At 36.0% G+C, this 25,181-nt stretch overlaps 1 protein-coding gene across 5 annotated transcripts in view; it reads left to right on the top strand.

Annotated features, from left to right (window-relative positions):
* JMJD1C (jumonji domain containing 1C) overlaps positions 1-25,181 on the top strand; it is a 316,030-nt gene that overhangs the window by 266,787 nt on the left and 24,062 nt on the right. For 2 of the 5 annotated variants that reach the window (XM_061405104.1, XM_061405102.1), the window contains exons 4-16: positions 45-150; positions 2,383-2,507; positions 3,800-3,943; positions 4,037-4,223; positions 4,333-6,011; positions 8,779-8,951; positions 9,208-11,405; positions 17,625-17,826; positions 20,148-20,362; positions 21,296-21,448; positions 23,681-23,770; positions 24,385-24,512; positions 24,704-24,917. In XM_061405104.1, coding sequence (XP_061261088.1) covers positions 144-150; positions 2,383-2,507; positions 3,800-3,943; positions 4,037-4,223; positions 4,333-6,011; positions 8,779-8,951; positions 9,208-11,405; positions 17,625-17,826; positions 20,148-20,362; positions 21,296-21,448; positions 23,681-23,770; positions 24,385-24,512; positions 24,704-24,917 — 5,515 coding nt within the window. In that variant the 5' untranslated portion in view covers positions 45-143. Of the gene's footprint in view, positions 1-44; positions 151-2,382; positions 2,508-3,799; positions 3,944-4,036; positions 4,224-4,332; positions 6,012-8,778; positions 8,952-9,207; positions 11,406-17,624; positions 17,827-20,147; positions 20,363-21,295; positions 21,449-23,680; positions 23,771-24,384; positions 24,513-24,703; positions 24,918-25,181 lie in introns of those variants that run through there. The other 3 variants (XM_061405103.1, XM_061405107.1, XM_061405105.1) reach the window with 3 other exon arrangements.

Raw genomic sequence — 25,181 nt, 5'->3', positions numbered from 1 at the left:
TAGGACAGCGTAACATGGACCTTTCTCTTAATCTATAATTCTAGGACGACATAGACAGCCTAAACCCAGTTCTCAGGGACAACCCGCAACTTCAGGAAGAAGTGAAAGTCTGGGTAAAGGAACAAAAGGTTCAGGAGATTTTTATGCAAGGTAACTGTTTTGAGTTATGCATTAATTTTTTTGTTTTTTGAACTGGGCAATTTCTTGTTTGCTTTTGGTTGTTTAGTTACATGCAGTATAAATAGAAGACCCAGTCTAATATTTTCAATTATATACAGGCCCCAGAAAATAATAGCAAAATCAGAATAATTTCAATAGGAAGTTGATAACTTCGCTAGTTTACTAATTTGAGCTAAATGCCTGGAATAAAATTCTGACCACACAGGTGTTTTGTTGATAGGAAAATTTCCGTATTACGGACGCTGTAGGTGTGTCCTTCCTGGAGAAGGAAGCATTGTTTTCTGTGGAGGATTGCCCAGAGCCACAGTTGATTTCCTTTGAAGAATGCTGTTGGTATCTGATAAAAATGGCTTATTTCAGTTTGCCTTCCTCAGCAATGACCACAATACTAGTCTTAGTTTTATTTCCTTTTTTTAGTAAGATATAAGCTTGTCCTCAGTTGAGATTTTATGATTCTAAATGATTTCTTTTCCTGTCAGTAAAACTATGTATTGAAAACATAAGCTTTTTGTGAAATTGAACTGAAACTGGAACAATACGACATGCAGTATCAGTGTTTGGTTGATTGTTTTTAAAAGCTAATCTTGTTAAATTCCCATGTTTATCTCAGCCTCAGCTTCCATGCCATTTAATTTAAGCGTTAATAGAGATAATCTCAGAGTTGTGGCTTCCTTTCGTTGAATGTTTTTTTTAATAGTGAATCATCTACTTATACATTCTTCTTAGGCTAAATATTTTTTAAACTTTTAATATGGAGAATTTGAAACATATACAGAAATAGGCACATAAAAGTTCACTGAAATATCCTCTCTCAGCCCCAACGACTATAAAATAAAATCTTGATAGATTGTGCCCCATCTATACTGTTATTTCCATCAATTTTAAGACATTGCTGGGTTCTATTTTTAAACAGATGCCATACTATTATTGTGCTGAAAATTAATAGTTCCTCAAATAATGATTACTCAGGTTCAAGTTTCCATTTGTCTCATAAATGTCTTCATTGATTTTTCACAGACTTGATTTTTATTTATTTTTAATCCGGGACCCAAAGAAGGTCCACAAATTGACTGGTTGATATGACCTCTCTCTTTTTTTCTTCTTTCTTTCTTTGCACTTTATGGAAGACGCCAGGCTACTATTTTTTTAAGTAACCCTTTTTCCTTGTCATATTCTTAGAGATGAAATGATTAAAGCAATAGTCCATTCCATCCTAAGCAGAATTATTTGAGGCTGACTTCAGATTGTGTTTGGTGGTAGAACAAGACCGTTAAGGTAGTGTCCTGATGGGAGTTGCAAATTGGCGTATTTGGAGTTTTCTGTAAGCTTTTTCAGTATTCCATTCAGAAAAACTAATTTGGAGTCTATTTCTTCCATAGTTAGAAATTCTAAGCCTATGTTTTGTAAAACTGATTATAGGTATGACTATGTTTAATTTACAAGTAATATGGAATACTTTCTACAGATCTGTTAATTTGATATATTTAGACTTGCTGGCATAGTCTTTTAAAAACTGGCAAACATTAAACCATTCATTGATGTGCTAAATGTCTTAATTCTAGAAGAAAAGGCATCAACCTAGGAATCAGAAAAATAAATTCAGTCCTAGTTCTTTCACTTAAAAATTTATTTAACCTATCAACCTCACTTTCTTAATGTTTATAAACAGGAAAACACCTCAGAGTTGGAGAAGATTAAATGAGAATTTATAAATCGTGAAAGCATTTTGTAAATTGTTAATATAATACTATCATTAATAAAGTATACCAGTTTTCCTCCCTCACAATTCTTTTTAAACTTTCAAATATTTGATATCATTTTAGTACCTGTGAATTGAAGACATTTTTATCTCCATTGTGTTGACATATTTAAATATATACAGATATATGCATATATCTTTTATTATTTAATCATTGCCTATTTTCTGAAAGATACCTGCATATACATACAGATATTGTTGTCTTACAATGTGAATTTAATCCAGAAGTACACCAGTATGGCATTTTACTGTCATAAATTCAGTTAACAGTTTCTGCATGTTTTAAGACTTTGGCAGCTTTTCCAAACTGTTGCAGGAATCAAAATTTGTAATTGCTTATGGTAAAAGTTTTAGCAGCTAAAAGGCTCGTACATCAAGTTCCACATTACCTTTTCGTTTCATCCATGAAGTCGTGTATGATGTGTGGTTTTGTGTTTTTTAAGGTCCTTACTCCTTGAATGGATACAGAGTGAGAGTATATAGACAAGACTCTGCCACCCAGTGGTTCACTGGCATAATTACTCATCATGATCTCTTCACTCGCACCATGATCGTTATGAATGATCAGGTAAATAGTCCAGATGTGGAAAAGAAACTGTTTACAATTCACATACTCCATTCCTCCCCACCCCCAGTGGATCAACAGATTGGTACTATTTTCCATCTCTAGGTTTTTTGCGGTCATATAATCCTAAAAAGTTCACATTTATATGATGTTACATAGAGTTCACTTAAAGTTACAGCAAGATAGTGATGCCAAATTTATTTCAGCACTGAGAAAATCAGTCCCTAAAATGGAGGCATCAGACTTTCTTGTTTAGTCTTTTTTTTGGTTCATCCTTAAGTCAGGTAAAACTTTCTTAAAGTCTTAGCTTTTCTGTCTCTCCAGTAATAAAAGATATTTCCCAAATGGTTTCTTTTCACAAATGAAAACTTAAATGTCCTCTAAAGTTCTTTTTACATTCAATTTCAGAGTTGTTTTACTCCTTTAAGTTTTATAGTGAATATGGAGAATGTTAAGGATATGAATCATAGGGAGTTTTAAGCAACAGTCTGAAATTAAATTCTTAATTTCAAATCTTTTAAAGCTGTACTGTATTTACCCCCCAGAAAATAGATTATTTGCATTTTCCTGACTGGATGGATTGTGGAGGGTATCTGAATAAATAAGAACTCCCTGTATAAACAATGCAGATGCTTTGGTTAAAATTTTCATCAAAATCCTAAATAAATTGTATAATTTATTTCCTTAAAAGCTAACAAACTTTGACCTCACTGAAGCACAAAATTGCCTTTAGTTTTTAAAATAGTTCTTTCTTTAACCTCAAGATTACTATTCATTTAAACAGTTTTGGTCCTTTTCTGCTTCCCATGCTCTATTTTCTCTTTTGGCCACGCTGCGCAGCTTGCAGGATCTAGTTCTCCAACCAGGGGTTGAGCTGGCAGTAAAAGCACGGAGTCCTAACCATTGGCGTGTCAGGGAATTCCCATCATGCTTTACCTTCCTGTTTTATTTTACAGCTGTTTTCTGAAAATCATTTTTTATTTTTGAAATACATATTATGACTTGGCAATATATTCTTGAATACCTCTAATTCTTGTTTTTCAAGGTATACCTGCAATAGATGTGTTTGCTTTTTAAGTTTTGGTTAGAACATGAAACAGTTACCTTCATAACATTTGGGAGATAATTTTATCTTTAATGATTAAAGGTGATTTATTGTAGTCTGACAGTGTCTTACAAATTAGGTATCTCAAACTGATTTCTAAACACCTTTACTCAGTAAAGAAATTGTACCTATCATTATATTGGCTAGCTGATTGGATTTAATTTTGTTCTTGTTTTGTGTCATGGATTAGGTACTAGAACCACAGAATGTCGATCCTTCTATGGTTCAAATGACCTTTCTAGATGATGTTGTTCACTCTTTGTTAAAAGGTGAAAATATTGGCATTACATCACGGCGAAGGTCTCGTGCCAGTCAAAATAGCAACACTGTTCACGTATGTATGTTGTTAGTGATGGATTATGGTAAAATATTTTCCCTTAAATTACTTAGGATCAGGTAGTAAATAGTCATTATCAATTATTTTTAGGGTCATTATACACGTGCCCAAGCAAATAGTCCCAGACCAGCAATGAACTCCCAAACTGCTGTACCAAAACAGAATTCACACCAGCAACAAAGAAATATTCGTCCAAATAAGAGGAAGGGCTCAGATAGCAGTATACCAGATGAAGAGAAGATGAAGGAGGAAAAATATGATTATATAGCACGAGGAGGTAGGACCCACCAACTTTTAAAGGCATGGGAACAAATAATTCATTTAAAATATGCTTATTTAATATTGATATGAAAGGTAAAACTGTTTTTTTTTTTTAAATCTCCTAGAAAATCCTAAAGGTAAAAAACAGGTGATGAACAAAAGAAGGAAAGCTGAGGAGGATGAAAAGAAACTAAATATGAAAAGACTGCGAACCGACAATGTTTCAGACTTTTCTGAGAGTAGTGACTCAGAAAATTCAAATAAGAGAATAATAAATAATTCCTCAGAGCAGAAGCCAGAGAATGAGTTGAAAAATAAAAACACTTCAAAGATAAACGGAGAAGAAGGAAAATCTCAGAATAATGAGAAGGCAGAAGAGACACTAATAGATAGCCAGCATCCCTGGGATCAAATACAGGAAGATAAAAAACATGAAGAAACAGAGAAACAGAAATCTGTTGACTTTCAGCGTCAAGAAAAAATGATTATCCATTCATCAGAACAGGCCACACTTTCTGATCATAATTCTAGTGATTTACTTCTTCAGGAACGTAATACAGAGAAGACACACACAATGGAATTATTACCAAAGGAGAAGTTTGTATCCAGACCGCCCACTCCGAAATGTGTTATTGATATTACAAATGACACTAACACAGAAAAGGTGGCTCAGGAAACCTCAAGTAGTACCTTTGGCCTTCAAACACTTCAGAAAATGGATCCTAATGTTAGTGATTCAAAACATTCAATTGCAAATACAAAATACTTGGAAACAGGAAACCAAGATTCTGACCAGAACTGGGTCAGTGATGTAGTTAAAGTAGATTTAACCCAATCAAATGTAAGGAATGCTTCTTCAGGAAATGAAAACTTGAGTATGGAAAAAGAGAAAAATCAGTATGTCTCTTACTTATCTTCTCTAAGTGCTGTTTCTGTCACAGAAGATAAGCTGCATAAGCGAAGTCCACCTCCAGAAACTATAAAATCTAAACTTAATACTTCAGTGGATGCTCCCAAGACAAAATCCAATCCCTCGCCTGAAGTTGTTAAGCCTAAAGTCAACCATTCCCCTGATTCTGTAAAGTCTAAAGCCACTTATGCGAACAGCCAAGCTGCTGGTGAAAGAAGACCAGCAAATAAGATAGAACATGAGTTATCAAGATGCAGTTTTCACCCGGTTCCTACTAGAGGCAGTACATTAGAAACTACAAAAAGCCCTCTAATCATTGATAAAAATGAACATTTTACAGTTTACAGAGATCCTGCACTTATTGGGTCAGATACAGGAGCTAACCACATTTCACCTTTCTTAAGCCAGCATCCTTTTCCTCTTCATTCTTCATCCCATAGAACATGTTTAAATCCAGGTACCCATCATCCTGCCTTAACTCCTGCACCCCACTTACTGGCTGGATCATCCAGTCAAACTCCATTACCTACCATTAACACTCACCCTCTGACTAGTGGTCCACACCATTCTGTTCATCACCCTCATTTGCTTCCTACTGTGTTACCCGGAGTGCCTACTGCCTCCTTACTTGGTGGCCACCCACGACTAGAGACTGCTCATGCCAGCAGCTTGAGCCACTTAGCATTAGCACACCAGCAACAGCAACAGTTGTTACAGCACCAGTCACCTCATCTCCTTGGACAAGCCCATCCATCTGCTTCATATAATCAGCTTGGACTTTATCCAATTATTTGGCAATATCCAAATGGAACACATGCATACTCAGGACTTGGTCTGCCTTCTAAGTGGGTTCACCCAGAAAATGCGGTTAATGCTGAACCTTCATTAAGGAGGGTAAGTTAAGCTGTGGCTTACCATATGTCTCATATTTATTAATCAACATATTTACAGGTGCTTTTTTTCAGTATCGCATTATTTTTTTTTTAGATTTCTTACTATAAAAATGTGCTAGGATTTTATATATATATATAATTCTACTTATTTATTTATGGCTGTACTGGGTCTTCGTTGCTGCATGGCCTTTTGTGGACAGCGGGGGCTACTTTGTAGGTGCGGTGTGCGGGCTTCTCATTCCAGGGGCTTCTCCTGGTGAAGCACAGGCTCTACGGGTGCTCAGGCTTCAGTAGTTGTGGCTCCCTGACTCTACAGCACAGGCTCAGTAGTTGTGGTGAAAATAAGAGTGACTCAGTCGTGTCCAACTCTTTGCGACCGTATGGACTATACAGTTCATGGAATTCTCCAGGCCAGAATACTGGAGTGGGAAGCCTTTCCCTTCTCCAGGGGGTCTTCCCAACCTAGAGATTGAAACCAGGTCTCCCGCGTTGCAGGCTGATTCTCACCAGCTGAGCCACCAGGGAAGCCCAATAGTTGTGGTTCATGGGCTTAATTGCTCCTTAGCATGTGGGATCTTCCTGGACCAGGGATCAAACCCCTGTCTCCTGCATTGGCAGGTGAATTCTTTACCACTGAGTCATCAGAGAAACCCATGCTAGAATTTTTTAAACAGTTATTTTTCTAATGATTATGGAAGTTTTGATGCTTAGTAACTTTGGAGCTGTAAAGCTGAAATCTAAAAAAATCCTGTTTTATTTTTTTTTAAAGCCAATTGAAAGAAGGAAACTTGTTTTTAAAATTCCTATTATGAAAAATGAGTGTCTTCATAACTGATTATGGTATATACCAATAGTTATTTTGCTCAGGTAAATTCCTAGAAGTGAAACTTCTGATATAAAATTTATATAAAATTATAAGGCTTTTGGTATGTATAACCAAGTAATTCTTAAAAGAAAAATTGTTGTATTTCCCAGCTGATATGTCACTGATGTATACTATAAGCTATGCCTGTCTAAGCCCCTTGTTCTCTTAAGGCTGCTAACGTTGGAGATTCCTGATATTTGGGTGTGAAGCTGGGGCTGATATTCTCTCTGCCTGACAGAGTATTTCTGAAGATGGTGGTGCAGGGCTCTTATTCCTTCATGGGCTGTGTGGTTTTTGTAACCAAATTAATTTTCATGCTAAGAAATGGTTGTTGAGGGCATTACCAACCCCACTCTAAAAAATGGGAGATTGGGGATTGCTGCTAAACTCCAAGAGACAACTTAATCCTTTGTGTGGACCAGGATGCACTTCAAGTATCCTCTAGAATCTTCTAAAGCACATTTTTAAAATTTATTTTTATTGTGATAAAAGCCACACATTAAATTTATTTAACCATTTTAAAGTGTACGGTTTAGTAGTGTTAAGTATATTCCCATTGCTATACAACAGATCTCTGGAACTTTTTCATCTTGCAAAACTGAAACTCTGCCCATGAAACATTGATTCCCTTTCCCCCTAGTTCTTAACACCCACCTTTACTTTCTGTTTCTATGATTGTCTGTTTTGTATACTTCATATAAAGTGAACTCATACAGTATTTCATGTAGCATAATGTTGTCAAAGTTCATCCTTTTTTTTTTTTTTTTTCAAAGTTCATCCTTGTAGCATGTAATAAGATTTCCTTTTTAAGCTGTGCAGTATTCTTTTTCATGTATACCAATAACTCTTGTTTTCTGTATAACTTCAGATTTCTGGATCTTGTAGAATTGAAACCTTTTACACATATATTTGAATGATCATGTGTGTGTATATATATATATACACTTCTTATATGAGGTTTATGGTGTATATTTTTAGTCTAAGAAATTTTATAGCAGCGTATCTTTGGTATCATATATTTTCACATTCTCATTTTGAGATGTCAAATTTATTCACTTTGTTAAAACCAAAGGATTATATTTTCCCAATATCAGACTCAATACAGTATAACTCAACAAAGCATGTTCTGGAAGAGTTTCAGTGAGTCATAGTATAGAAGCAGTCTTGAAACATGTAATTAGATAGTTGTAAGTCTCAACATAGACATCAGTGTCACCAGATACTCACTACAAGAAAGGCTGCGTGTTAATATTAAAAATGAATTTTGTTGTACTCCACACCTCCAAGTTTAATGCCTACAGTGAAATGGAGTATAAATGGGCCTTGAAAATATAATTTTTGTGCCCAGTCTAAATGAATTACGACATTGGAAAAACTACTTTTGACAACAAAAATTGGCAAATAAACCTGATGAAATCTGGTGAAATGTATTTTAGCAACATGTTTTCTTTTTCTACTAGTCACAATATGGTCTTTTGGTGTTATAACGTTAGGAAATCATAAAAGCTAGCTTCTCTGTACGTCATTTGTAAGGGAAAGGCAGTGGCTTCAAGATCCGCAGTCCGTAAATAACAACAAATTTCTGGAAATAATTTTTTTTGCCGGCACCTCTTGGCATGTGAGATAGATATTAGTTTCCCAACCAAGGATCAAACCCATCCCCCCTGCAATGGAAGCACAGATAACCACTGGACCACCAGGGAATCCCCTGGACCAAACCGTTTTAATGCTGATTAACTTTCATCATCATATGAAAAAATCCATATAACTATGGTAGTTGTCTCAATATTTCTCATAAAATATATTTACTGAAAGTCACATACTTCATGAATATACTATAAAGGCCTACTGTGATATTGTGTTTAGCTTTTTCTAGTAACTGAAGGATTTTTTTTTTTAATAGAATTCTCCCAGTCCTTGGTTACATCAGCCTACCCCTGTGACCTCAGCAGATGGTATTGGATTACTTAGTCACATTCCTGTCAGACCTTCCAGTGCAGAACCTCATCGGCCTCTTAAAATCGCAGCACATTCCAGTCCGCCACTGACAAAATGTTTAGTAGATCACCATAAAGAGTAAGTTACCAGTGCTTAAAACATATCTTTTATAGTTTTTCTTAATTGTTTATAAATAGGTATTTTTAACAAATGTCTTAAAACTAGGCTTAATAATTATTATTATTCTGGTTTTATATCCCTTCTAATTTTCTTAATATTACAGCACTTGCAAAGTCATGTTTCACTCTTACGATACAATAGTAATGCATAGAAGCTATACTTGTATCATACAAGAAAAAGTGTTTACAGAAACCTTCATGTATTTTCTTTACAGAGAATTGGAGAGGAAAGCTTTCATTGAACCACTGCGTTCTGTTGCATCCACATCAGCCAAAAATGACCTGGATCTAAACAGGTCACAGACTGGAAAAGATGGTCACTTGCATAGGCATTTTGTGGATCCTGTATTGAATCAATTACAGAGACCACCCCAGGAAACTGGAGAGAGATTAAACAAATATAAGGAGGAACACCGTCGAATTCTTCAAGAAAGTATTGATGTTGCTCCCTTTACGACTAAAATCAAGGGTCTTGAGTGTGATAGAGATAATTATTCCAGAGTAGCATCGTCATCTTCTAGCCCTAAGAGCCATGTCATCAAACAAGACAAGGATATAGAAACAGATCTTTATAAAATGAAGCACTCAGTGCCTCACAGTTTGCCTCAAAGTAACTATTTCACTACATTGTCTAATAGTGTAGTCAATGAACCACCAAGGTCATACCCATCCAAAGAGATTTCAAATATTTACACTGAAAAACAGAGTAATACCCTTGCAACAGCAGCTAATCCTCAAACTCTGACTTCATTTATATCATCTCTTTCAAAGCCTCCACCTTTGATAAAACATCAGCCAGAAAGTGAAGGTTTAGTAGGCAAGGTACCAGAACATCTTTCCCATCAATTTGCTTCTCACTCAGTAACAACTTTCAGAAATGACTGTAGGAGTCCTACTCATTTGACAGTTTCTTCTACAAATACACTCCGGAGTATGCCTGCTTTACATAGAGCACCAGTATTTCACCCGCCGATCCATCATAGCCTGGAAAGAAAGGAAAGCAGCTATAGTAGCCTTTCCCCTCCAACGTTAACTCCAGTGATGCCTGTAAATGCTGGTGGGAAAGTTCAGGAATCACAAAAGCCTCCCACACTGATTCCTGAGCCAAAAGATACTCAGGCAAGTTTTAAGAGTTCTTCTGAACAGAGTTTGACAGAAATGTGGAAATCTAATAATAACCTCAGCAAAGAGAAAGCTGAATGGCGTGTAGAGAAAAGCAGCGGAAAGTCCCAGGCTGCCATGGCGTCTGTCATCGTGCGTCCACCTTCAAGTACGAAACTCGACAGCGTGCCAGCAGTACAGTTAGCTTCCAAAGAGCGAGTTAGTGAAAGATCTTCACTTGGGGCAAATCAAACAGATTGCCTCAAACCAGCAGAAGCTGGAGAGAGTGGAAGAGTCATTCTGCCAAGTGTGAATTCAGACAGTGCTCACATAAAATCCGAAAAAAACTTTCAGGCTGTCTCACAGGGCAGTGTTCCCAGTTCAGTCACGTCTGCTGTAAGTACAGTGTGTAATACCAAAACGGATACATTCACATCTGCTGCCACTGCCCCCGGTGTTTCCAGCTGGGGTGGTTCAGAAATAATTTACTCATTATCAAATACCATTTTGGCCTCTAAATCCTTAGAATGTACCTCTTCAAAAAGCGTCAGTCATTCAGTGGCTCAAACACAAGAATGCACGGTCAGCATCACAGCTCCAGTTACACCAGCCAGCAGTAAGACAGGAAGTGCTGTTCAGCCCAGCTCTGGGTTTTCAGGCACAACTGATTTTATTCATTTAAAGAAGCACAAGGCAGCGTTGGCCGCAGCTCAGTATAAAAGTAGTAATGTCAGTGAGACTGAGCCTAATGCTGCGAAAAGTCAGACGTCTTCAGCCTCCCATCTCTTAGATAGCACTGTAGTCTGTAGTACAATAAACAAAGCAGACTCTGTAGGAAATGGGCAAGCATCCCAGACAAGTCAACCAAACTACCATACTAAACTGAAAAAAGCCTGGCTTACAAGACATTCAGAAGAAGATAAAAATACTAATAAAATGGAAAATTCAGGGAGTTCTGTATCAGAAATTATTAAGCCATGTTCTGTCAATTTAATAGCCTCTACATCTAATGATCTACAAAATAGTGTAGATAGTAAGATCATAGTTGATAAATATGTAAAAGATGATAAAGTAAATAGAAGAAAAGCCAAACGAACTTATGAATCTGGCTCCGAAAGTGGAGATTCGGACGAAAGTGAGAGTAAATCAGAGCAAAGGACTAAAAGGCAACCTAAGCCAACTTACAAAAAGAAGCAAAATGATCTTCAAAAGAGAAAAGGTGAAATGGAAGAAGATTTAAAACCCAATGGGATTCTCAGCAGGAGTGCCAAAGAAAAAAGTAAATTGAAGTTGCAGAGCAACAATAATAGTGGTAAGTAAATTACTATTTATCTCAAGTAAAATGGGCTGTATGTTCTTGCAGTGTTGTCTAAGAATTAGAGTGCTTAAAGGCATCTTCGGTTTCATTCCTTTGCCCTAGAGTAATGTGCTCACTGACTGCATTTCTGCATTTCACAAGTACCCTGTAAGAGGAAATGAGAAGGTCTGTTTCTTTTTCAAGAGGCTTGTGGAAAAATGTTTTTACATAGCACTCATGTTGGCAAAAACCCATGTGTACTTCAGTAGTTGTTCAGAAGTTTGACCATTTCTATACACTAAAACTGGATTTCTAATACACGCATACCCTGTTTTACTGTGCTTTGCAGATACTGTCTTTTTTTTTTTTTTTTAAACAAATTGAAGGTTTGTGGTAACTCTGTATAAGGGGAGTGTTGGCACCATTTTTCCAACATTTGCTCACGTCATGTCTGTCATATTTTGGTAATTCACACTTTTCCATTGTTATTATACTTGTTTTGGTGATCTGAAGAAGTGGTCTTTGAAGTTACTATTGTAAAAAGATTATAACTCACTGAAGGCTGAGATGATGGTTACCCTATTTTTTTAAGCGGTAAACTATTTTTAAATTAAGGTATGTGTATTGTTTTTTAGACATAATGCTGTTGCACACTCTAGACTTTCTTATAGTGTAAATGTAACTTTTATATGCACTGGGAAAGGGGAAAATTTGTGTACTTTACTTTTTGGTGGTGGCCTGAAACTGAACCCACAGTATCTCCAAGATACAACTGTATTAGATATTTGCCTATAACAAGATAATAGTTGAAAAAAGAATTCCTTTTCACAGAAACTTCCTTTAAGTCTCACTGTTAGAAGAGAACTACAGAATAGTGTGGATATGGCCCATATCTCACCCTTCTGTCATCTGGAGACAAAATTGAAAACCTAATGAAAATTAACTTCTATTTAACTAATAATGTTACTCACTCAAGTAGTCCGAAACAGTGGGTAGAAGTTAAAGAAAAGCAGGGGTTTTGTGGTTTTGTGTGTACATTTCTATAATTCAAGAAGAATTTCCATAATTAGTAAAAGTTTCAAAACTTGTTTGTGGTTCCAAGGAAGAATAAATGATACTTGCCACTATAAAATGTCTATATGTTTTTAACTCTAGAAGTAGATTTTCTCAGTTTGCTTATTTTTTTAGGTATGTTGCACAATGCAGACAGAGATTCATAGTTCCACTAGCTGTGTATTCATCCACATGCAATGTATGACATATCTGTGACAATGTGGACATTCCGGAAGTACTTTCATAAACATTTGGATGCTCAAAGGCTCTTCTTTGGGCCTTTTCTCTGAATGAGGTCTTTCCTGTATGCCTGTGTGGGAACCAGAGGCAAAGTGAGGGAAAGAAAATCAGGAGGATGGAACCATAGAAAAGGACAGTCAGAAGTGAAAGAACGAAGGAAACCAAGCTCAGCTAGAGACAGAGAGACTGCCAGACTGAAATGCTGGTATAAGAAGAGAGAGAGAGAGGGAGGTTGACAAAAGAGGATACAGGATACGTGCCATTCATTTGAGAATTGCAACGTACACCCTGTTGCTTTTCTCTCTACTGTGTTCTGCTTGCTTCCCTAATGAATTCAAGAGGCTTAGTGTGGTCAAAAAGTGTGATTCCTCTTTTGTTTCACACATTTCTTTTGGTGTTGAGTAAGGCAATGGCACCCCACTCCAGTACTCTTGCCTGGAAAATCCCTTGGATGGAGGAACCTGGTAGGCTGCAGTCCATGGGGTCGCTAAGAGTCAGATACGACTGAGCAACTTCACTTTCACTTTTCACTTTCATGCATTGGAGAAGGAAATGGCAACCCACTCCAGTGTTCTTGCCTGGAGAATCCCAGGGACGGGGGAGCCTGGTGGGCTGCCGTCTCTGGGGTCGCACAGACACGACTGAAGCGACTTAGCAACAGCAGCAGCATTCAAATACTGTAGTTAAACTTACAGAAAACAGAGATGGAAATCTTCAAGCTTTTAATGCTTACAATATTGTTCTAAACTTAAATTTATAAAATTAACTTTTAATGAAGTATATATTCTGTTTTCATTTGGAGACGGTGACTACATGTTTCCAAAGTAAGTTTTAAGACAGACTGGAATCAACACTTCCCCCTCCAAGTTGTAAGGCTTAGTTAAATCTCCCCTACATAGTAAATAACATTTAGTGTAACACAGACTACTCTAAGTCCCGTTTATTCCCAAGTCCAAAATAATATTAAGTGACTATTAAACACCATCTGTTAATTATGGGCAGAGTTGATTTGATTCTGTTCTGGGCTTTGTAGAGAAGTTCTTTAAATTGGGAGTTCATAAATTCTAAACCTGAGTGGGTTATCTCCCTTGTGGATTAAATCTTTGTCCTTTTGATGTTCATTGGGGTTGTCATCAATCATAGTCAACTGAAAAAAGAATGAGGTCTGTACACAGTGTAATATGATTGCATGGATTATTATACATGCATAGTCATTACACAGATAAACATAGTGTGGTTTTTTCGTACATTCTAAAGCCAAGTATAATAGAATTTGCTTTATCTGCTGTTTTGAAATATCTTCATATCTGCTGCCTTTTGTTACTGATAATTAAAAGTTGTCTGCTTTTCCTTGACTAATTTTTTAGACAATTTTATTTTGTGTACTGAAATTACCCATCAAATTTACATTTAAGTTAAGTCCTTTGATACACAAAAACAGTGGTTTACCTGTTACCCGAGTTCATTTCTGTACCTCAAAAAATATTTTGTGGGTGATGGCATGTATCACAGATTAAAGGTTAGTGTGTATTTTTCTTATTTTGTTCCCCCTTAGTTTTCTGTTGCTAGAGCAGTTGCTTTAAGGATTTGCTGAAAATTAGAAAACTAAGCTTGAATCTGGTATAAAGGAAGAATAAATATCCATTGAGTTAGATATTTTTTTGTTGACCAAGTGTCTCAGTCTCAAACTTTTAGATTTTAGATGGCACCAATAAATTATATACATAGAATTGAAAATGGAGTTTTATTTTATTTACTATTCAAATAACATTAGAGTAAAATATATAAACAGATTTCAGCATAGTCACATTTGGCCTAGGCTAGAAGCAAAAAATATCAAAAACAGACTCTATATGACCTTATAAATGATCTTTATAATTTATTCATTTACTTTAAAAAACGGTCTAAGTGTTCATTTCTGTCACAGAATTGAAAGTTGCTTTTAAATGAATGTCTCATTCTTTCTTATAATACCGTATTTAAATTGTTCACAGTAGTATGGTTATCCATACTTGGAATGGATGTTCCATTGTCTGGAATGTAAAAGTATATTGGTTAATAGTCCTTTTTCAGTTTAAGTAGAAAGATTTCACTTAGTTTATTCTGATATAATAAAGTAGTAAATAAGTGCAGAGAAGGAAATGGCAACCCTCCCCAGTACTCTTGCCTGGAGAATCCCGTGGACAGAGGAGCCTGGTGGGCTGCCATCTGTGGGTTGCACAGAGTCGGACACAACTGAAGCGACTTAGCAGCAGCAGTAAATAAATGATTGGAAGTAGTGTAACAAAAAGTATCAGCAGTGTACTATTTATTCTATTGTTCATTCTGACTTCTAGAAGCGCTAAATTTTTTTATATAGTTCATCAGAGAAATCTGTCTTATACACAATGGAAGAAATAACCAGCCTTTTACACAAGCCTTCTGGAAACATTTTTTATTCTATAAGTGGTATTTGTGTGCCCACGTATGTGTTTCTCTAGTGGATTAAGCCAAATGGCTCCTTGCCTTTTGTTAGTGACAGAACATGTAATTGTAAAGAACCGGGAGCAGTCATAAAAGGGCTTGATACTGGAGCCTGTTTGAAATGGGCCACCCTGGAGTTTAAACCCTGAACTTCCTATGTTAAGATGTATGTGATCTTGCTGTAACTGTACTGTGCCATGCTATCAACAGGTGATAGTGAGCACTCAGGACAACAGTTCTGCTGTATGCTTCTGCAGAAAGTATATAATCTCAGGAGAATACTTGAACTGCCTCTGATCCACAAAATGGGCATGAGTAGTAAACACGATGGTAGGACATACAATTTATTCTTTCACCATGATAGAAATAACAAACTGTAAATCTCAAGTCTAGCATATAACTGGATTAATATGGGTAGTATGAGTATGCTTATAGGAGTCAACAAATATTTGTTTGTCCCAAAATGTAAAGCTTTTAAGTGAATATATTTTTAAAAATTGAATAGGCTGCATTTAATTTAGGTATGATGTTATGAGCTCTTGCTGCTCTGTCAGTTCAATTGAGTCACTCAGTTGTGTCCAACTCTTTGCGACCCCATGAATCACAGCACACCAGGCCTCCCTATCACCAACTCCTGGAGTTTACTCAGACTCATGTCCATCGAGTCGGTGATGCCACCCAGCCATCTCATTCTCTGTCGTCCCCTTCTCCTCCTGCCCCCAATCCCTCCCAGCATCAGGGTCTACTAAGCTTTAGCATCAGTCCTTCCAATGAACACCCAGGACTGATCTCCTTTAGGATGGACTGGTCGTATCTCCTTGTAGTCCAAGGGACTCTCAAGAGTCTTCTCCAACACCACAGTTCAAAAGCATCAGTTCTTTGGCACTCAGCTTTCTTTACAGTCCAACTCTCACATCCATACATGACCACTGGAAAAACCATAGCCTTGACTAGACGGACCTTTGTTGACAAAGTAATGTCTCTGCTTTTGAATATGCTATCTAGGTTGGTCATAACTTTCCTTCCAAGGAGTAAGCGTCTTTTAATTTCATGGCTGCAGTCACCATCTGCAGTGATCTTGGAGCCCCCAAAAACAAAATCTGACACTGTTTCCACTGTTTCCCCATCTGTTACCCATGAAGTGATGGGACCAGATGCCATGATCTTCGTTTTCTGAATGTTGAGCTTAAAAAGCTAACTTTTTCACTCTCCACTTCCACTTTCATCAAGAGGCTTTTGAGTTCCTCTTCACTTTCTGCCATAAGGGTGGTGTCATCTGCATATCTGAGGTTATTGACATTTTTCCCAGCAATCTTGATTCCAGTTTGTGCTTCTTCCAGCCCAGCATTTCTCATGATGTACTCTACATATAAGTTAAATAAGCAGGATGACAATATACAGCCTTGACATACTCCTTTTCCTATTTGGAACCAGTCTGTTGTTCCATGTCCAGTTCTAACTGTTGCTTCCTGACCTGCATATAGGTTTCTCAAGAGGTAGGTCAGGTGGTCTGGTATTCCCATCTCTTTCAGAATTTTCCACAGTTTATTGTGATTGTTGCTCTATAGACGACTGATTACTTGAGCCAGTGTTATAACAACAGTTAAGTTCAAGTTAATAAATGTGATTGAGTAGTGATGCAGAGTACAGTAAATAATTTTTTCCCTGTAAATATTAAATGGTATAGTGCATTTGAGTTTTGTTTTTCTTTAGACTTCTCTGATGCCTTCTTTTCTTTATACCATCAATAAAAACAGCCAGTTTAATACTGGTTTTTTTCTTTCACATCCCTCAAACCCTTTTATTTTTCTAAAAGATACTGCTTCTATCACTATATTGATATCAAATGGAGGGCATTATAGTAAGGGAGAGATATTAGGAGAAGAATCTTAGCCCTCTTCCCACAAATAATATTATGATAAAATCAACATTTGTCTTGGTTCACACTTAACTTGCAGAATCAGATTATTTCAAAACTATTTAAATACATTGAAACTAGCCTATAGTTTCCAGAAGTATTAACTTTTGGTTTTTAGGTTCTTCATGTGCATTTTGAAAGAGACTCTTCCTACATATACCAAATTTATGTGTAGAACTATATTTTTAGCTTTAGGTTACCATTGAAAATGAATGATTCTCATATTTGCCACTAAAAAAGATACAAATATTGAACCTAGGAAGATTTCAATCAGCTGGAAATTTCACTTAGGTCTGCATTTCAATCATACTGACAGTTAAGAGTTCATTCGATTAGTAGAATAATAAAAATGCTGCTATGGATTTTTTTAGTTATAATGAGTACCTAGGACTGTAATCTTTTACAATCTTAATACATGGTCATAATTGTATGATTGGCATGAAATTTTTTTTTTCACCTTCATTCCAAATGATCTTTCTACTTGACTTGAATATTATCTTAAGGAGTTTACCTTTGTGAAAAGGTACAGTCTTGCTAATACTTTCCTACTGGTTTTACAGCTGGCATCCCTCGTTCAGTATTGAAAGATTGGCGTAAAGTCAAGAAGCTGAAGCAAACTGGGGAATCCTTTTTACAGGATGACTCCTGCTGTGAGATAGGGCCTAATTTGCAAAAGTGCCGAGAATGTAGACTTATTCGGAGTAAAAAGGGAGAAGAACCAACTCACTCACCAGTGTTTTGTAGATTTTACTACTTTAGACGGTAAGTTGAAAATTTGTGATGGGAGGAAAATATGTTAATAGATATTGGAAGTTATACTGTCATTCTGAGGGTCTTTTGGAGATGGGAATGAGGCTTTGAGCCTGTGTTTCTGAAGCATTATAAAAGCATTGTAAAAAGATACTAAATTTAGTGTTGTGTGCCAATTTAACAATAGTTAAATGTTAGACTAAACTCATATTCTCACTGCTAGTGTTCATAGGGCCTTCCTCTTCTGAGAGATTTATTCTTCCTTAAGGAGAAAGTGTTAGTAGTTTTTTTCTAAATGAAAGGAAACAGCAATTTATTTGTATAAAACAAAATAATGTCACATTTGTATTTGCATTAGCCACAATAGCAGATAGTCCATAAATCTATGTACTACAAGCATTATAAAATGACTAGAAAGATTTGTTAGTAGCATGCCACATTTCACAGGTTGCGGTAAATATAAAAGCAACTTAATAGTTAGTAACTTATATTCTACTGTAATATTAGTATTACTAAATCATACTTTAATACCAAAAGTTTATAAATTTGTAAGAGTTTAATGAACAGCTGGGTAATCCCGCCAGTAGAGACTAGTTGATGTCTCAGATTCCAGAATCAATCATTCCTGGATTTCAGTTCCAGCTCCATCCCTGAGTTCCTGTATGACTTTATTAACTGTAGTAGGATTATAGCTAAGCCTGTCTCATCTGCATAATAAGAATGATACTCGTACCTGCCTCCGAGATTTCATGAAAGTGGAATGAGATAAAGTATACAAAGTCCTTAGCATAGTCCCAAGCTTGTATGAAGTGCTCCTCTGATGTTATCTGCAATTATTTTTCCAAATCATCATCATCATCTTCCTAAGAAGTTAAAAAGCACTTTGCTCTGGCAAATAAAGGTACTGTGGCCCAGTGGAGATCCCAAAAATATGTGTTGGTAGGAACTGAATATTTCTTCATGGTTTTTCTAGACAACAGTCCCCAAAGGACAAACAACTTCAAAGAATTGTTATAGAAGGTAGTCCACATGGAAGTGCAGAGAAGATGGGAAAGAAATCAGGAGAGTAGGTTTGAAGAGATAAGAAAACCTTTGTGAAGGGCTCCCCTGGTGGCTAGAAATCAGGAGAGTAGGTTTGAAGAGATGATGAAACCTTTGTGAAGGGCTCCCCTGGTGGCTCAGTGGTAAAGAATCTCCCTGCCAATGCAAGAGGCACGGGTTTGATCCCCGATCTGGGAAGATCCCACATGCTGCAGAGCAGCTAAGCTGGCTCACCACAGCTATTGAACCTGTGCTGTAGAGCCCAGGAGTCCTAGAGCCCATGCTTCACAAGGAAGCCGCCACAGACGAAGCCCACACACCACAACTGAAGAGTAGCCCCACTTGTCACAACTACAGAGAAGTCCACACAGCATGGAACACCCAGCACAGCCAAAATAAATACATGGCCAAAAAACCTTTGGGAGAGTTTTAAGGAAAGATAAACGTAACACAAGCTGAAATAATATGAATTGTAATGAAAGGAGAAAGTTACTTTTTTAAGAAAAAGAGGGAAAGGTAATAAAAGGATAGGAAAAAGTGGTAAAGGAATGTTGCTGGTATTGTCCATTTGAAAAATAGAGTGATTTGTAATGTATTACTGATACCCTCTCTCAGAGAGTTGAGTGAGAACAAAAATAACTGAAAAATAACCATCAGCCTGTAGGAAAATGGCAGTTTTGCCTCCCATTTACCCTAAATGGAACCTGAATTGAGTGGGCTGTATAAATTGAATGGCAGAAGCTAAGAGAAGGAAGTACTAATGGATTTCCTAATACACTGTTTCAGTCTTGTTCCTCCAAATCACTTTAATAAAGTGTCATTTTAATTAATGAAGAAAATGTACTTTTTAATTTAGCATTTAAAAAAAATCTCAGTCTTAAGGTAATTTAGAGCATTTTCAACTGTAGAGGTTGCTGCTTTAGATGATGTATAAAGTAATTGTATTGCTCAAGGCAGCTTTTGGCCAGCATTTTAACTCTTGTCATCATGAACCACTTGGATAGTTTTCATTTGATTAGAGTTAAGTAGTTGACTTAAGTGATAGGGAAGATCTTATTTCTTGAAACAGCCTGACATGAATACCACCTATTGCCATTTGTAAGCACTATGGGAGTCAGAAGCTGGTTAAATTTGTTAGTAAAGTTTGTCTATGTAAAGAACCACCCTATTTTCATGTTTTTTAATTGTAAATGTAATTTATGTTTTTATAACATAATATAAATTCACTGTATAACTTTTTAAGCCTGGACTTGTTTCTTGTTAGTTAATGCTTTTATGTTTTAATGTTTCAGATTGTCATTTAGTAAAAATGGAGTGGTTAGAATAGATGGTTTCTCTTCTCCTGACCAGTATGATGATGAAGCTATGAGTTTATGGACACATGAAAATTATGAAGATGATGAACTAGACATAGAAACATCAAAATACATCTTGGACATAATAGGTGATAAGTTCTGTCAGTTGGTAACATCTGAAAAAACAGCTTTGTCCTGGGTGAAAAAGGATGGTAAGAAAGTTAAATCTTAGAACATGCAACTATGCACATTTCGTTTTAAGAATTTCTCTTTGGGGTATGTTTTATCTATGGGAGAAGTCCTTAATCTTACCTTACCTATGCTTGTTCACTTTTAATTTGATAATGACACTTTTTTATGTGCAAATACACCTAAATGTATTTAGTTAATGTATTTTCCACTTGAGGTTGAATTGAATGATTAGCAGTTTGTGAAATGACAATAACATTTTGGTAATAATTGAGGCACAATAAAGACTCTTTGAATGTGAGATTGGGAAATTTCAGCATTTGCCATATAAAGACATACTCCATCCCAGTTATTTAAGCTTTTTATTCATCACAGTCTTTGCAGTTAGATAAATCTATATTTGAATCTCAACTGGATTCCTTGTTTAACTGTATGAATGTGAATGGGAATGAGAACTACCTCATTGATTTGTTTATAAAGTAATTTTATTTACTAAGGAAAGCACCTAACATACTAGGTACTCTAAACATGAGCTTCTTTTTCGCGTCCCTTAAGTCAATAGTTCGTCCCCCAGGGGACATCTAGCATCTGAAAGGTGCCAAACTGAATGAAATAAATGCGCCTTTCTTTGCTAACTGAAAAGTGTTGGGGGTGTAGAGAATTAGCATCTTAAGAGGTGGAAGCCATAGATGATACTCACCATCCTACTCTGCACAGGTTAGTCCCCGACAAAAGAGAATTATTCATGCAAATGTCAAGGGTGCCAAGATTGAGAAACCCTCCATTAGATGTAAGTCTTCTGAAGAGAATTACTAATTACATCAAGAAAAGAAATCTGCTCTGGATCGTTAATAAATCCTTTGAAATCCTTGGTTTAATGTTTTTTGTGCATTTCAGTGAAAATTGTATGGAAAAGAGCATGTTTGCCTTTAAATTTTTATTTCTCTGTATTTCAGCCAAAATTGCCTGGAAAAGAGCAGTGAGGGGAGTCCGGGAGATGTGTGATGCATGTGAAGCAACATTGTTCAACATTCACTGGGTCTGCCAAAAATGTGGATTTGTGGTCTGCTTAGATTGTTACAAGGCAAAGGAAAGGAAGAGTTCTAGAGGTTAGTTACAGCTTCATCTAAATTGAAATTTTTTTATTAAGATAGTTTTCTTTAGGACCACTGATCTGGAAAATTAGATGAATTAGAGGCTTTTTTCCCTGCCTTCCTTAATTACAAATATAATAGGAAATTTTGTGAAGTCTATTTTTAAAAAAAAGTTAACCACAGCTTGTTGAAACAGCCAGATTTTCTAAAATAAAACTAATCTATACCTTTTTAGTTTGATTAGTAGATCCACTCTCTCAGGTAGATATTTTCTTAATGTAGCCCAAATTTAGGTTAGGCTTTGTTGCATTCAGAGTCCACTGTGTCAGAGCCTGAATTCCCTTAGAGGACCTATTAATTACATAGTCGAGCAATGAAGTCACAATTGAATACTTGCTAGAGTGAATTGATTTTTGTAAAAGTTGGTCCATAAAGCTTAAATCAAAATGTTCAAGAATATGCTGCCACTAGCACTGTTTATCCCTGGTTAGAAAACGAAAAAGTCTTTATTATATGTTAAATGAATTTTTTAAAATTCTAGAAAAATAAAATGGCACAAAAACAGTGTTCTTCCTGCTGGAAGATATTAGAAAGTTTAAAAAGAAAGCAACTAATTTTACCTTTTTCTCCTGCTGTACAAGTGTTTTAGAAAAAGTTAATCCAAGACAATTAAGGAAGTAGCTACTTAAATACTAGTAACCTGAAGGTTTGGGGGGGTCTAGTCTTAATGAGAGGATTCAAATTGTGCAAGTATTAGAAGTAAAATCACATATAATGGTAGACTATTTACTATCTAAAAGCAGTGAATGTCATTTTCGTTGCAGGCAGCTCTTTTTCAAAGTGGTGTGTCAGATGAACTGTGATGTAGCCATCAGTGGCTTTGCGAGTGATAGGGCTACTAAAGCCTCACCCCTTTTTCTTACATGCCCAGCACTTACCAAAGAACCCTAAGCAAGTGGGAGAGCTCCACAGCCAGTTGCTTCTGTGATCTGTATCTTACACCTGTGTAAAGCTATAATAAGGAATGCATTGTAGGCCATTAAGTATCTTCAGAACCTTAAGAACCTATTTGGATATTTTCGGTTGAGAGAAGAACTAGCTGCACTGTTGTAAAACTCCATTCCTTTTTACTGGTCCCATGTTACTTTCATTTTCCTTTTGCCAAATTAAAAAGAAATTAATGTATTTTTTATATTGTATGCATATGTAAGCATGACTCCTTTCTTAAACAAGATAAGGTGTGTATATATAATAAACCTAAGTTGTGTTGCTGTCAGATACCATGGTGCTATTAATTTTGAAAGTATAGTCTGTCAGTCAACCATAGATTTTTAAAGTATAATCTATTTGCCTTGAGTTGTATTGTGTCTTATGAATATATGAATATATATTTGTTTTATTTATATATCTCCTTATTTCACTGATAAATACTGCAGTAAGCTTACACTGACCAGGTTATAGCTATATAGTGGTAACTAACCTAAGTATCTAAAATATAAGTAGAGAACATTTAAAGTTACTATGTAGGGTTTGTAGGGAAAGTCAACAGTTTTAAAATCAGTTTTTGTCTGGATTTAAATTTTATTTCTGAAACTTTCTGTGAAATAGTTCTAGATTTTTTTATGTTGAACGTAATGAGCTTTTTAACATTTGTTGAAGCTCTTACAGCCATGTCATAAGTAGTTATCTATGCCATTAGTTTTATAGAGAAGATCTTGAGATCAGGGTGCTGAACTTTTCCTGTGTATAATATGCCTCGTGCTATGTGTGAACACTGACTACTCCAGATATGGAGCCTTGTTGCAGTAATAAATACTGTCTGTCAAGTTGAAGCTTTTTACATGTCTTCTGACAGTTTATGTCTTTGATGCATTAAAAAAAATGAGTTGGCAGTAGCCTCAAACTTACAAGTTTAAGGTACCAAGATCAAGCCTAAAGCCTGTTTGCCACAAATAGCTAAGAGTAAAAAATTAGCTACAGGAAATATTGAGGTGACTAATACATTAATGAGACTAAAGAACAGTCATTTTAGAAAAGGCTAGTAACATTTCATATGTTTTATATCTTATTGCTATAAAATTCTCAGAATAGTAGAAATGTTTGTTTGGTTATATTTCCTTTAAGAAGCAAACATATGAAGCCTACCATTGACATTTTATATAATTGTTAAGCTTTTTATATATACCATCAATTTTATAATTATAAAACCATGATTGATATAAAAGTACACATGTTATAATCTTACAGATAAAGAATTGTATGCTTGGATGAAGTGTGTGAAGGGACAGCCTCATGATCACAAACATTTGATGCCAACTCAAATTATTCCTGGTTCTGGTAAGTATAAATATACATTAATGACTTAGTGTAACAGCTCTTCATTGTTCCAGATTACTTAGAAGTAGGTAGTAGTAGTAGAATGAAGAAATAAGGTTTATCTAATCTTGAATTGTTCTTTTTCTGTTCTTAGAGTCCTCTGTGTACTAGTTAGCAGGATAAGCCCAAACCCAGTGATGAAGAAAGCCATAGAGGAACTATTTTAGATGGAGAAAACTAGGAGTTCTCTGGTTGTCCACTGGTTAGGGCTCCATGCTTCCACTGCATGGGAGCTCGAGTTTGATCCCTGGTTGGGGAACTAAGATCCTGCAAGCTGTGCAGCTTGGCTGAGAAAGTGGGGTTGAGGGGAACTAGAATGTAATGAAAAAGAGTATATTCGATTTATTTATTACAGGTTATTCTGCCTTTTTTTTTTTTTCTTGAGCATACTGATTTTTCATTGTAGAGGTAAAAGAGGAAAGAATAGAGAACATGAATTCGGTTGAATGATCTAACCTGAAATAGAAGGGATGAAGGAAAAATGGAAGAAAAGTGAAAAGACACAAGAAAAACAAAAAATTGTTATAATCTTAACAACTAATGATAACCTTTTAATTAACCATTATATTTTGTAGTTTTGACAGATCTTTTGGATGCGATGCACACTCTTAGAGAAAAATATGGTATTAAATCCCATTGTCATTGTACTAACAAACAGAATATACAAGTTGGAAATTTTTCTCCTATGAATGGTGTGTCTCAAGTGAGTGAAAATTCTCTATTCAAGTAAACTGCATGGTTAAAGGAATCAACTTTGATATTCGAAATCCACTTCAGGATTTAATGTTTTGTAAATTATATTTCCTATGTTACTATATAAATGTAACCTCTACTTTTAACTTTGAATAATTGAAGAGATAGTATTTTTAAAATTCAACTGTTCTACCTTTGTAGGTTTTACAGAATGTTCTTAATCACAGTAATAAAATTTCTCTGTGCATGCCTGAGTCTCAGCAGCAAAGTACCCCTCAGAAGCCTGAAAGTAATGGCAGCAGCAGTCCAGGGAGTGATGTGAGCACAGACAGCAAGTTAACTCCTCCAGAATCCCAGTCACCCCTGCACTGGTTAGCAGATCTTGCAGAGCAAAAGGCCAGAGAGGAAAAAAAAGGTAAATCTAGTTTATCGTCTGATAGAAGATATGTAATCAACAGTGTACTATTATACATTAATGTACTACTGTCCACTTAGAACACTTTAGTTTTGTCTTTTGCTTGCATTGTGGCTTAGGGTCAGTAAAACATGTTTCTTACTAGGAACTCAACTTCCTATGATCATATCAAAGCTAGGTACAGAATCATCTGTAGATGAGCACATCAGTAAAGCCACCAGGGCAATAGATTTGTAACTTATCTCACTTTGTCCCTGTCTTAGC

This window comes from Bos javanicus, chromosome 28 (genome assembly GCF_032452875.1).
Source record: "Bos javanicus breed banteng chromosome 28, ARS-OSU_banteng_1.0, whole genome shotgun sequence".
Classification (NCBI taxonomy): domain Eukaryota; kingdom Metazoa; phylum Chordata; class Mammalia; order Artiodactyla; family Bovidae; genus Bos; species Bos javanicus.
The sequence above is the reverse complement of the archived record's forward strand: the minus strand, read 5'-3'. Positions and strand labels throughout refer to the sequence as shown.